Below are 15,032 nucleotides of genomic sequence, written 5' to 3' on the forward strand. Positions count from 1 at the left end.
GGCAGTTTCCTGAACCACATGTCCGGACATAATCAAGTCGAAGATGTTTAAATGTACGGCATTGTTTACGCCCAAAATCCTTGCTCTGATTCTGTAACAATCGTTGGTCTCTTGTACCTTGCCGAGCGATTGGAAAATGGAAGAGGTGGTTCCAGCTCCTAAATCAGGCAATATTCATTCGGCTGGTAACTACTCCCACACTTCTTTTACGTCCATTTCTTGCAAACTTTTAGAGCACATCCTGTTTTCCCACCTTATTGAATTCGTCGATACAAACTCCTCTTTTAATGTGTGCCAGCATAGTTTCAGGAGCATGTACTCTTCCGACACCCAACTAATATCTTTTGCCAATGATTTCTTTAGTAACGGTGACGCAGTAGCAGACGCCGATTGCATCTTTCTCGACTTCTCTCAAGCATTCGACACCATTTGTCATGACCTAATAATTCTTAAACTGAGACAGGGTAACATTGATGACAACGTTCTTGGATGAATCAGAGACCTCCTCTAAAACCGTACACAATACGTAACAGCTAAGAATTATTCATCTGATACTTGTGCAGTTAAATCGGGAGTTCCGCAAAGCTCAGTACTGGGGCCCTTACTTTTTCTTACTACAGTTATGACCCTCCTGATTCTGTTAAATTCTCATGAATTAGGCTTTTTGCGAACGATTGTGTAATCTATCATAAAATTACTAACCCGAGCGACGTCCAGAGGCTTCAAGAAGATCTTAACAATGTGTCGGGCTGGTTTGATAAATTGCTGATGAAACTAAACGTTAACAAGTGCAAAACAATGCGTGTAACTAGGAGCAGCAAGCAACAGATTTCAAGTTTGTATTTTCTTATACCTCCGCCTTATTGCCGGTTAACATGTGCAAATACTCGGTCTTCATATCTCAAACAACCTAACCTGGAATTCGCGTGTTGACTACGTAACTAACAATGCTAATCGCATGCTTCGTTACCTGCGTCGCAATTTCGCCTCTGCGCCTAGCTCGCTTAAATTCACCTTGTACAAAACACTAGTCCACTGCAAGCTAGAGTACGCCTGCGCCGTATGGGACCCTTCTCAAACCTCACTCGTCACAGCCTTAGAAGCAGTACACAACCGAGCAGCTTGCTTTATTCTTTCAAATTATTGCCGACACCCCAGCATAACCACGATGAAAACATCCCTTCACCATCCTTCTCTTTCATTGCGTCGAAAATGTTATCGCCTCAGCATATTTCATACAATGTTCTACCGCAACACCATTCTGAAACATGCACTTTTCACTCGCCCCTCGTACATATCTTCTCGAGCTGACCACGTGCATAAAGTAGGCGTACCGACAAGCCGTACTAATATGTATTCCGACTTTTTCATTCGTACAACCAGCAATAACTAGAACCGTGCTCCTGCTTCTATAGTTGTTATACTACATCCTGTTAGATTCATGATTGCTGTACAACATGCTCTGAACTGACTGACAATTGGCAATGGGCTGTTGTATTTTTCCATACGTACCTCCTTCGTACGTATGGAAAGCCTCCGTAAAGCCTCCGGGCCTTGAAAGTAATATAAATAAATAAATAAATAAATAAATAAATAAATAAATAAATAAATAAATAAATAAATAAATAAATAAATAAATAAATAAATAAAAGTACACGCTACGTCAATCAATACGTAGGTCTCGGACCGACGCTTGCACTCCAAGTCTACACCTGCAATCTTGTTTCTTTTCTGGTAATAAAAGTATCTTAAAGGTCGCATCATGGTAGTAAACGGTAACCAATAGCCGCAATAAGTCGTTATATGTTCTTATAGGCAGACAGGCCGATGCAATCATTGTTGAATGATACTTGGAAGAGACTGGAAAATGAGCAGACAAATAAAATAAGGGGCGCGAATGTGAGTACAAAAGTAGCCGACGAGAATACTTTAACTCCAGCAGGGTAAAACCTAATGTTTCCGCTTCAATCTCCTTCACAGCGACAAGCTGGGGGCGTGAACTACCTTCTGTACGCTAATTGTATTTTCAACACTACGGGTGTATATTGAAGTAGCTGTGTCAATTGATACTGCCGATGTCTTCCTCCCACACCACTTTCGCCTCTAGCGCCAAGCGGTGCCCGCGGGGAGGCGCTGCCGCCGGGGGCTGGCAGGGCGTCGTGGTTTGGGGAAGTAAAGCTGCCCCCGCCCTCTCTCACTCCGCTCGGAGCAGCTCTCGCGCGCGGTGGTTCCGGCGAAACAGAGGATTGACCCCGGCGATCGAAACTTCGAGCTTCTGGGGCCGCAGCCTGTGCTTTCCTTGTCTTTCGGAATACGCAGCACCTTTCATGGGCCATGGAAGCCGTCACTGAGTAGAGAGTCATGCATCAGTCGTGGATTGTGCCAGCGTGCGGATACAGGTGGATTGTTTTCATCACAGTGATTTCTTCACTGAACGCCGGAACAGCTGTGGACAGAGCTTATGGTGGTAAGCCAAGACACACTTGCGGTCTTCTTTTTGGGAGGGGAATCCATACGAATTTCTTATTCGTATTTCATTATTAACTGTAATGTGTCACCACGGCGCCTATTTTATTATCTTGTTTATAGAGCCTTTGTTATCACAGTACCTTCAATATAGCATATTGCATGAATGCATAAATGTGATTACAAGTGTGCTATTTGTACTTCTCTACTAACTTCATAATGTCAACCCGGCTATTAATTCTTGAAAATATTTATTGATCTATTTGTTTTGAGTGTCCTACCAGTACATAAACTAATATCGGTTTGTATTTTAACTCATCTGATTTCATGTTAATGTATCATATATAATGTCAGAGGTGAGCAAACAACCATATGAAGTACTTGACCGCACATGCGGTTTCCGTATTGAGAATTCAGTACGCTGTAAATTTAAAATTTTAGTGATAAGTGGGGCCCTTTTGACCGTCTAATTCATTCCAAAGGTACATTCCTTTTTGACGACGATGTTAATCAGAGCAGGAGTGGTTTCGAAAAACAAAAAAGTAGCTTGGACCGATTTATTTGCTTTATGGAGCACGTACTGTGAACAAACTAGATTAGACCCGTGCCCAAGTGCCATTTTTAAAATTCTTTTTAGCGGCAGTAGAGCTTGTAATACTGCTTAAATTGGTATAAAAATTACCTGGGGGCCTATTTTGCATAAAATACCGAACTACCCTTGTTTAGGCCGGGTATGAGCCGATCCTTAATACTGCGACTTGTTCAAACACGCTGCTGTAAACATTGCTTGCTCCAAACTATCACGGAGAAGAAGGTAAACACAACATGATTGAAGGGCACGCACGCACAAGCTATCGTGTTCTTTAGCCGTCTTGGGTTAGCTTCCTTCGGGTTATCCTGAGGTCGGCGATTATCGAAATTAAAGTCCAACTACCCTCAGTCAACGCCGACTCCTGCGCTGTTTTATGCTGTCTTTACCCTGCGTAGTTTTATTGTTTTTATTGTGTATAGTACTGTGTTTTTTGTATGTGCTTTTCTATAGGAGCCTAATATGTCCGTACTTAAAGTTGCGACACTTAAATATTGACGTGGCGGGTAACAGCTCAAAAACTCGACGGAAACACGAAAAGGTAGAGACACAAACAAGCACTTGTTTGTTTCTCTACCTGTTCGTATTTTCTTCCAGTTTTCGATCTGTTACCCGCCATGGAACAGTACCAACTAGCCCAGGTTACAACACGCCTAAATATTCACGCTTAGTTTCGCGCCAAAAGGTTCCTTTACACTCTGACCTTTCGCACCCTCAAGAAATAAATTTGAAAAGAAGTGCATCTGTTGTACATGTTCCAACGGACTGTTCCCACATAATAGTCAGCATTATACCTTTGTTTAGGCGTTGTTCGTCATGTCTGAGCATAGAGGGATTGCACCCAGAGATTAAGGTTTACCGCAGTTAAGATAAAAGTGGTAGCCAGAAGGGACGGGGCGCAACGTTCCCTGATGTCCCCACTGCCACGAAGATACTAGAGCAGGTCTGGACAGCATCACCTGGCATTGCCCCAACTTTGTTCTCCCTGGCACGTTGGCCCCCCTTTATCACGACGCCACAACCCTCTCGCCGGACGCAATCTTCGACATTCTCATTTGAAGCAACGTTGTCATCCAACGTTGAACTGTGCGGACGAGGTTGACTACGGTATACCTCAAAGTAGGATCTTCGCCCTATCATCTGTTGTCTATCCATGTTCAACCAAGCGAGCTATAAACTGAAAAATTCCGGAGGTAGCATCGCACGAACAATTCCCGAAATCGTCCAACGTACGCTGATTCCGTACTATAATGAGCGTGCACTGCTATACACGCGTTCAATTGCTAATCCGGTAATGAGCAATATACATGCCGGGATTGTCGCTGAAATGATCAAAATTACTACCACACTAGTATGATATTATACCAGCCGCATCTCCGGATCCATTTCCCACGGGCTTTTATTGCGTCAGCCCTTGCGCGTGTTGCGCTGGGACGCCTGTACAAGGTGCACCACGCAGACTCTTAATGCGGGGAAGCAAACTCAAGTAATGTATACCTAAGTTGGGCGCTCAGTACAGGCTCAACCTCCTATTTTGCTGAAGCGAAAGGAATGCAGGCGCAAATCATCATGTCACATCAGAGCATCATATTTCCTTCGTTTTTCAATATCTTAGCATACCAGCTAAGACTGGAAACATTTCCGCGAGGTCGTTCCCTCATTGAATTCTTGTCGCCACGTCAATTGTGGGAGAAGCGCGCCTCGGCGTCCAGTGGCGCTCGAGAAAGGAGACGCAAAACCAGGCACCCATGTCAGCGACCGTCTTGTCATTTTAATTTGGCAAAACAAAAACCCAGCACGCGCTGTGTGCTGCACGTGCGTGCCTTTTTCTTGTCCTCTTTGTTGCGTGGCTCATTCAAAGCACGTGTCAGTTCCGTGGGAGATTCAAATACAATTTACAACAGCAATGTCGTCAAACAATCATCCTCGCTTCCATGAAGTTTTGCTTTATATTTCAAACCATCATCTGCTTTTGAGGAAGTTTCTAATCACGTCTTTACCAGGTGGGTCTTCTACCGACTTGCTTTAGGACTCTTCTAAACTAAACAAATAGATCACATTCATGTTAGGACACCGTTGATGCCAAGCACAACAAAAAATGTCATACGACGTTTCCGGCAATTCTCACAACAGGCACAGCTTTACTCGTGAACCTGGCATTTATTGCTAAAGAATTCGAAAAAACGAAACGCAGGAGGACATAACACGCTGCCAAATGTATCAGTATTTTACTCATAATGAGCAGCACAAAACGCAGTGGCATTAAAGGTGGCCTACAATGCTCCCTCTATGTGGAGGCTCTTCGGTTCTAACGTTATTAATTTGGACGTGTCTAAATGCGTTTTTATTTCTGCTTTCCACTATAAGTCTCCTAATGCGTACTTTTAATCGTATTCACCATTCGCGGCGCCCTATTCAGCACTTCCGTTTGAGTTCCCACTTCTGCGAAGAGCTCATGCGGAAGTACTTTGAATCATTATTAATTCGCTCGCATTAAAATCAGCCGCAACTCTGGTGCTCCCCTATACGCAAAGAAATGAAATTTATATGGAAGGATAAATTAAGTCTTGCTGTGATTGTTCTGCCCGCATTGAAGTCAGCAGCACTCAGTTTTTTTTCCAAGGTGAGCGACAATGATAAGAGACATTTTGTTCTCGAAGTGAACATTAGGGCACACGTTGATGTTTTCTTGTTTTATTGTGGGATGAGTCATGCAGACGACAATGTCTTTTCATAATCTCCCTTTTTCTTTCCCAGTAGTTCTCATTAGGAGTGGTAGTTCCTAGTAGTAGTGGGCAGTAGGCAGTAGGAAGTGTTAAGTGGGAGTAGGCAGTAGTAGCTGAGCATGAAGTCACGGATTTCGAAAATTGCGCTAACTGAACATACAGAGGAAGGAAGACAAACAATGCTTAACTGAACTATTTATTTGCCGGAAAAAAAGTTGCCTTAAATAGGCTTCTGCATCACATAAAACCATAAACGCAGATAGTAAATCCGATAACAACCCCACAATACTAACAGCCCGCCAACCTCATTGTATTTAAAAAACGGAATTCATAGCTAAAAAGGGATTGGGACGCTTCACTGTTGCACCCCTCGCGATTTTTTTTAACGAGGTAATCTTCTGAAAGTTGACGAGACACAGTATCACGGCTTCTGTCAATCAGAATAGTTTCTTTGAGGCGTGGCGTAGAACCGGAATCACGGCAATGAATACGCAAGTGTAATCCGGTGTTGTCCTTCATTGATAATCGTGTTCTCGGAGGCAATCATTTATGCAACGTCTTCATTACCCAATATATACCTTGACACATATGAGCGATGTCTGGTAAACAACGTCAACTTTCCATTCCGCGTAATTCATGGCGTCTTTCTTCCCGCATGGACTATGCTTTTTCTCCGCTGAAATGGTTGCACAACCCAGCTATCTTTCTGGTGCGGAAAACACAATGGGCACCCGATATTTCGTAGCGACAGGCTTAAGGTTGTGAGCTACTTTATGGGAATATGGTACCACCTCAGGCCTTGTTTTCTTTTCGGCTGTGACCTCAGGATTGATCCGCTTACGCTTCAGTTTTTCAAGGAACGCCTCCGATGCAGCCGACAGTAGCAAACGAGGGTAACCGGCATCCAATAGCCGGGAGACCTGGGCGTCAAAACATGTTTGCGTACAATGGGTACAGCACTTTTCAATACAGGACTCCAAGCACATCAAGGCAATTGCACGTTTTACAGTTTTTGAGTGAGCTGATTCAAAGGGCAGAAGCCCTCTGATCGGGCGGGGAGAAAACATCCAATACACTGAGCAGCACACTGAGTGAGCTGATTTCGCAAACGCCTTAAGTCAGTGTACTGTTCTCACTAATTCAGCACACAACTTCGGTGTTCTTGTGATCGTGTCAACTTTCTACTTAAGAGAGTTAACAGAGATTCGAGGCTCTCCGCGCCTATTTCGTTTGTTACAACTTCTGCACACAGAACTTCTACAGCCTGATCTCCTGAAAGTTGTTATACTGAGGTCGGCTGTTGACGGCTTTTAATTGTTTTTGTTTTTATCGTGAGCAGCACATTCGGGGAATGACCTTTATGCTTGTCAGCGCAGAATCTACGCTTTCTTAAAAATAATTGCGTAGTCATGTGTGTTGTTGAACTTCTGTTTTGTATTTTTTTGTGTTGAACAATTCTATCCCCTCCTGCCATGCCTCAGAAACTTACACGGTAGTATTTGTTAAGATGTAAGGTAAAAAAACGCAACCTTGTGCAAGTACCTTAAGGGCTTCACTGTGTCAAGATACTCTTTACACGATGGGCATGTATCCAATGAAGTGAACTTTAAATTCTGGAGCGCAGGTTTGGTATGTCGAGATGAGTGTAGGACAAAGTAACGTATTGCAACTGCAGACTTTCGCTGTGCGGTCATCGCTCATAGCATCCTTTTGAAGGCTGTGCAGAAACAAACGCTAGAAATAAATGATCTTGCTAACCAATGGCTATGCTCGCCTCTACTACGGAGGCGGGGCCATCACTGAGATCCTGCAACCATGATGAACTCTCTAAACGTTGCGCTTACAATGTTGCGAAAGCGATGTTTTTGTAAAGCGCGATGATCTAATACTACTGGAGACAGCATGGCGGGTTGTTATTGCTATGTTGTCACTGCGTTCGCCTAAAAATTCAACTGTGGAAGAAAGTGATGCTGGTAGGGAATGTAGCATATTTTATAATCGTAGTCCTCGCGATTAGAAGCATTGAATATACAGGATTACGGAAAAACAAAATAGTTTTATTTATACTGCTTCAAACAAATGAGGGAGAAAACCCGTTGCATGCAGCAAACAATATAAAAAAAGACTTAAAAAGCCTAAATTCTTTTGGCGCTTTTTTGTGTGTGCTGTGAGCACAATAGTTTTCGTTTCTTTGTTTGTTTGTTTTTTTTTGGGGGGGGTTGGTACTTTCCTTACGATGTATAAAGGTGTCAAGAGTTTTTGATATCAGGCATTACTTACTATGCAAACAACGCTATAGAGCACATTCTTTCAAACTGAACTTGTTCATGCATTGCTTTTATCGTTCCTCCTGTTCAAATAATCATACGCGTTTATATTCATTATAATTGTCATGTTGTGTGGGCTGAGCCGTTTTTTTCGACGGGACTCTCGCAGAGTATGTGATCCCACACTCATATCCCGATATTTTATACGGTTACTTTTATACTTAACAAAGGGATTCAGAATCTATGGGAACGACGAGGAAATAAAAAGCGTTTCATTTTTATACACTGATAACGCAGACGATAACAACCTTACAAAAAGGAAAATACTGATTTACGGTAAAAATGTAACTACATTTTAAATGTATTTACATTTACATTTCTTGTGCTCTATTTGGAGCTTTGGAGCATAACTTTCTACGTTGAATGCTCTGCAGTTCTTGTGCCAGGTGTTTTAGGGGCGAAGCCCTAAGGGGCTAGGGCTGTCGGCGTCTCATGTCATCGTGGTAACCGTCGTCTCGTGCAGTCACGGTACTAAAACACCGGCACACTCGTTTACACCTCGCGCTAGAACGCTTCGTGCTTCAAAGACGCGAGACTTTTACAGCCAAGCTGTATACCTCTACGCCAATGTTTTCAATTGCGTTGAAAAAAACGCCAAGGCGCCAAGAATACACTTAAACTATGAATGCTTCGCCCTTCCCCAGGTTTCACGTTACTGGAGATGGCCCGGGATCTTTTTTATAAAGTTTTCTATAGTAATGTTCTATAGTAATTTTCTATAGTAATGTATTCCATTCGGAATACCAACCCCATCGGGGTCCTTGCTATTTAGTAAAGATTTGAAAACCTTGCGTTGCAACTAAACCATTACAAAAATCTTTTTAAAGGAGTGTATGTATGCACCATGGAAGACACTTCGAGAACCACAGCTTCGTTTTGTTTGAAATAGGATGCGCATTGTAACAGCTACGATTCGCAAAAGGCGCAGAAAATAGTAAAATATTACCTAGGACCACTGAGACACTCCGAAACGTCAAAAAAAAAACCTAGGCGTCTTCCTAAGAGAGTAGCAAATTTAAAAACTGATATTTTGCCAGTGTTCTCTGATTGCCTCTATATTGAAATGTTGCTTATCTCACCAATAAAGACAAAAATTTAAATCATTTAAATTGGCGCATATAAATTAGATCCTTTTCTGTCACGGGGTCGTCTAAACGAGTTTTCGCGAAGAAAAGATGGTGTAGGATTTGAAGAGAAGAAGGCATTCGTAATGCACAGGTATCAAACCGTGAGGCATACTTTCAAGAAGGAGGGCAATACAGGCTTCGAAATGAACACGAAAATTGTAAGGCCAGCTGGATCACCGATATCATCTAAGAAAAGGCAGGTTTCAGGAGCAGCACAAAAAATTGTACGTTGGGAAATATATTACGGGACTCATTCTCTTTCCATCGTAGAAGCACCAGCCTTGCTACCGTATCAAGAACTGAACTTCGAAATGCGTATCTGCAAAAAAAAATATTCTCTAATACGTTCAACGCGAAACTAAATTAAGGTGAAGTGCTTCAAGAACGAGTTCGAGAGGAGTGACGCCTAAATGACACGCCTCATTATGGGGAAGTCTAGAAAATTTTGTCGCCACAGCGTAAGATGCCCTCACAAACAAATTTCCGGCAAAACCTTTCTCGGAGGCAATGCCTTCTCAACCGTGCTTTATGCAGTTTGAAAATGTGAAATGCGCCTGCTTCGTTTTGACCAAAATTCGAGTAGATTGCCATCACAATTGTTGAATTTTGAGCTGTGTGCTAAGTTCTGCTAAGATAAACGCAACCATAAATGAAACGTCACTACATTCTGTTATTAAAGCTCCATTTCGACAAAGTGCTCTTTATGGTGCGGTTTATATTTTAGCATAGTATACTTTGATGTGCTCAAAGTAGTCAAGCTACGTTACCCGCAAAAAACAGCCATAGCTGAAGGGCAAAAAAACACGATGTGTATATTTTCCGTATTGCTCTTTTTATTCCAATTTGTTCGAGCAGTACGAAGTGCGGAAGTCGATTCTAAAAAAAAGATGGTTACCCTTCATGTAAAAGGTTCATTTCTGGGGTGGATTGTCACTGAAATTGCTCGAGGTGATTATGTCCTCACTTAGAATAAATAAAAATACGTCTGTTATATTGTTTTTTTACTTGCAGTTTCACTTCGCTAGCGATAAGCTGTACGGGAAGAACAGAATAAACAAAAATCTGGTTTTCCCAAGAAATGGGCTGCATAACTATCTACACTTTGTTTTACGCTGGTATGGCAACCTGACTTGCAGCGTTTCTTATCATCTCACAATCAAGATGATATGCAAGGACGACGGCAAGTGGCGTAAGGTGCTGACAGCCGATCTTCCAATTCTAATAAATGTTTTAACTAATTCTAACGCAAGGAAAATAACAGAATTAACCGGAATTCTCACATACCTAAACCATTCAGTAGCTACGGGTCTAACAAGTACCACCAAAAGTGTACTGGCCAACACTGGAAGCCAACACACACCTAAATGGACCACGCGCTGCTGGGAGACACCTGGCCATGCGCGTTGCCAGGGGGCGTTCCATAGCAAGTACCCTGCATTGTGCTGCCGAGTGCCAACAGCTACCCAGGACACCCTATGCGCAGTACGTGTCGTACCACTTTTGGATTCGAACTTTATACTTCTACCCTTCGAGTGAGGACGAGATCGTTACTGAGTGCCCCGCGTGGGAGCAAATGCAAGGGAACTTCAAAGCAATATCGACTATTTGACTCCGCTTTTCAGCCAACATGATAGTGCAGAAACAGCGAAAAGTTGTCCTCGCCAATTTGATCTTCAAGCTTCACAGCACAACATACACACAAAAACATGAAAGCGTTGCTTGCAGCGCAAACCATCACGGAGCACTCAGTAGCGTTCAATTGTACTAGAAGGCTTTTGCATTTACAACCCCTTGGTTCCTTCAATGTTGAGAAATTTTGGTTCCTAGAACATTTACCACTCTCTAATAAACGGAGTTTTGCATAACATACAAAGAAAATAACTTCAAAGCGTACAAACTCTCGCTAATTTTACTCTGACCAGTAACTTGTGGAGCAGCCCTATGCAAGTAGTAGGAGTACTGGAAGTAGTAGTAGAACAGAACCTTTCAGGGAAAAGGAAAACTCCTGGTCACGATGACAGAAAGGGACGGGAACGGACGGTACAGGAAAGCGAACAAATGCTGCTTGTTTTTAAAAGGCTCAGTTGATTGAATGAATGGGTCAGTTCCTGGAATCTGCAGTGAAAAGTCCAGTTCATAATAGCAGCAATATCATAGTTCGTACAGTTCAGCTGGCCAACCTGTACAATCCCATAAACTAAGGGAATCGAGACACCTAATCATATATCAAAGCTTTGAGCACATAATGGTTTCTTCTTAACGCATCGTGAAGCTGCAAGAACTATAAAGGTTATGTAATTACAATTATCAAAATGTATATCGAATAGTTTCTTTTAAACTATAAAAAACAATCACGTCTTAATGAACCGTGCACTGAGAAATACGTGCTCCAAGGTACCGCTGAATGGATGTTTTCTAACACGAAATTGCCGGTGTACCAAGATGCCCATGCACCGAAATATTTTAGCATCAAAGCGTCTCCACCGGGAAGTGTAAAGTGGAAAAACGTACGTGAAACTTTCTTGCACCCTCAATTTCATCTCAGCAAAATCAAATCGCCCACTATGATTGCTTTCACATAAATCAAGTCAGGAGAAATAAGGCGTTCTTAAAGAACATTCGTTTTGCACCTAGCCAACAAAAGCTACCTTAAGCAATAGTCAAAATCGGTGGCATTTTTTACGTAAGGGGCACAGCATCATTGCGATTTTGAACAGCGGAGATGATGTACAAGCAGTAAGTTTGCCGATGCAAGGAAAAATAATAAACAAATTCCGAGCGCTCGGGAGCACGTACCTCACGGCTGCCGCCCAGCGTTCTCGCCACGCGCAATGGCTTTAGCAAAACAAAAAAAAAACTCCAGAGCTGTCGTCAAGTGCCACCGCTCATGTAAAATACTCCAGCGCTAATGAGAACGATTAAAAGACACCCTTCTTGGGAGGAAGCCTGGATAATTGGAGACATGGCTGCGAGTGTGCCACTCAGTCCCGAGACGGCTTGCAGATCCCGCCACCGCTGCCCCCCGAGTCGATGATGAACAGCTGGTGGAAGTCGGAAAGGCTGAGGATGACTTCGCATCCACCACTCTCCGCGAAGATGACGACCTCTTCGAGGCACATGACGACGATTGCTAGAACCCCAACTACGCAAATCAACAATGCTAGTGAAACTTAACTATGTGTCGGGCTATGCTCGCCTACAACAACTCCACCATTCAAGTCTTGTGCGTGAATTTAATCGTCCCTTATTATTTTTATCTCGTAGGCGCACAAGACTCCAAGTTCAGATCTGCTGCATCTAATGCAGTGCCAACACTACAGCGAGAACCCGAGGCAAGGAGTTCGGATGTATACTCTAAATGGAAAGCGGCTATCTGGCAGTTGAGTCCGGAACACTTGGACAGAGCTGGCATGGTTGAAAGGAGGTTCAGTCGACACATCGTATGATGTGTACTGTTGGAAAGAACTGCGTAAAAAGTATGGAATAAAAATGGAGCGTTTACGGAGAATACAATCTAAAGGGCCATACCCTGGCTCACAGTTGGATAGAAAGACTGCCTAGTGCGTGCAAAAATGCTCCCAAGACCTAAAGTGGAAATCAATGAAAAAAAAAAACTTTAAAGCCTCCATTTCACGCTCAGTGAACACGAGGTAAATGCTATTGCTTTTCTTTTTCAGTTATTTCTTCGTACGTTCGTTCAATCAATATTGTTCTAACTTTTTGGGTGTTAGTTCATGCGTTTTTAAGCCTTCTTTACTTCGTGTGTTTGTTTGCTTGTTTGTTCACGGGTTTCGTGATATCCAGTTATCTCATGTCGCCCATTTCTTCTCCTAAAGGGTTTGTGTTGCTCGCAGTTTTTCACTGCTTTCACTTTTTCATGCAGCGAATAAAACTATAGTTTAACCCTGTAACGCTTCATTTCTAGGTAAGCGTGCTTGTTGGATTTCAGGTTACGCCTTTTCCAGAAATGCCAACTTTAAGACAGTTTGTACAGGTTGCGGCAATACAAGTTTTCAGCACACACAAAAACGCTAGTATTGCACTGAAAGCAAGGTATACAGTACTCGTGTTTTTCAAAGAACATGGTATCGACAATTATTCTACATGAATATAACAAATTAGAGTCATTCTTTAAAAAAGTGGTTTATCAATTAATTTTAAAAAACTCATCAAGTGCTCAGTATACTTATTTGACCAAAAAATTTATTTTCCAATCTTTCACCCAATGAAGCCTTCTGCACGGCGGCTCATGAGTCCTGTTTTCTTCCTGTAGGCGACTACATCCGTGCCGTGCCACTCCGCCTGAGCGTCGAGGAAGGAGATCAGACGTCCCTTCCTTGCGCCATCGACATGGCGGCGAGAGTTCCTGTTTCGGCCGTTTGGTTCCACGTTGCCACTGCCAGGCCCCCAACACATCATAACAAACATCACCGCAGCAGCGGCCATCTGCAGGCAAAGAAAGTGTATGCATTGGTGGCTCCTGCACCACCAGCCACTGTGGGTGTGGAAATTCGACTTGTCGACGGCGAGCACTGGAAGCAAAGCTCTTGGACAGGAAGAGCATTCTTCTCGCTGCTAAATGATCCACCAGCGCTACGTCTGAATAAGTTGCATCGGGAAGACACGGGAAGTTACTTTTGCAATGTCAGCTACAGTTACAATGCCACTTCCGGCGATGATGTCATGTCCGGTGTCGTAACCATCACCGAGGCCCGGGTAGAACTATTCGTCGCTGGTAAGCGGAATGACACATTCCAAAACCCTTCGCTGGTATTATGGTTGAATTTATGATCTGTTGCTTATGGCGCACTGGTGCTAACGGTTTCGATTGGTGTGATGTCACCTTCTTGTGTTATTTATGAGCATGCGTTTTGAACATATCTGTGAAGTATGCTTTGAGCGACTTGTACCTTGAGATAATTTGATATGCCGTCCCAGACTCTGTACAGTATGCTTTAAGAGACTTGTACCTTAAGATAATTTGATATAGCGTACCAGTTATGTGTGGTATTTTCGGGGTGAAGCACCATAGGGGCTCCGGCTGTCGGCGTCTCATGGCGTCATCTCATGTCGTCGTATTGTCATTGTTCTCACGGTGCTAAAACACCGGAACACTCGTTTTCCAATGCCTCGCGCTAGAACGTAACGCACACTAAAAGAACGCAACGGGAAACTCGTTTTCCAGCACCTCATGCTAGACCGTTTTATCGTCATGGGCAAAAACGCGTACTAAAAGAACAGACCGGGACCCTCGTTGTTCATTCGCGCTGGCTTTCTTGCTTGCTTCTATTTCACTCCGTACTATCTTTAACTTTAAAATTTGCAGGTATCCGTTTCGAATTTCTCTTCTCCTCCAATTTCGTAAGTCGTATGTCGCGTATATCAGCGCGTGCCGTGTGACAACCTGCAATCTCTGAACACACTTATACACTGCATGCTTCGCTTCTCCTCAGATTTCAAACTAGTGAAGATGGCCCCGCTTTTTTTGAGCCCATTATTAAAAAGTTAATGAAGTTTCAATCAACGTTTAAGCTGTCGTCGAAAGTGGAGAGCAGTGATTTGTCATAGTGGGCTGTGGCGCCGTTATCCGCTAACTGTACCACCTATCACTCTCTTCGCCTCCCTGTCTCACTCCTCTCTTTATGAACTCAAGGGAAGTTTATCCGATGGAACTCAAATTCCTCGCCTTCGCAGTGCTCGCGTGACCCCTGCCTGAAACAGCGCGAACGGAAATTCTGTTTTTTTTTTTTTTTTTTTTGCGCTCGCTTTCATCCCACCCGTGCCGGCGCTCTACTGT

General features: G+C 43.2%; 1 protein-coding gene across 1 annotated transcript in view; it reads left to right on the plus strand.

The window, feature by feature from the left end:
- Positions 1 to 2,208: 2,208 nt before the first annotated feature.
- LOC144151645 (uncharacterized) overlaps positions 2,209 to 15,032 on the plus strand; it is a 68,328-nt gene continuing 55,504 nt past the window's right edge. The window contains exons 1-2 of the mRNA XM_077682756.1: positions 2,209 to 2,467; positions 13,509 to 13,970. Of these exons, the coding sequence (XP_077538882.1) occupies positions 2,362 to 2,467; positions 13,509 to 13,970 (568 nt within the window). The 5' untranslated portion in view covers positions 2,209 to 2,361. The remainder of the gene's footprint in view (positions 2,468 to 13,508; positions 13,971 to 15,032) is intronic.

The sequence above is a fragment of the Haemaphysalis longicornis genome, unplaced genomic scaffold (assembly GCF_048455015.1).
Source record: "Haemaphysalis longicornis isolate Haplotype H1 unplaced genomic scaffold, Haemaphysalis longicornis Haplotype H1 scaffold_9, whole genome shotgun sequence".
In the NCBI taxonomy this organism is placed as follows: Eukaryota; Metazoa; Arthropoda; class Arachnida; order Ixodida; family Ixodidae; genus Haemaphysalis; species Haemaphysalis longicornis.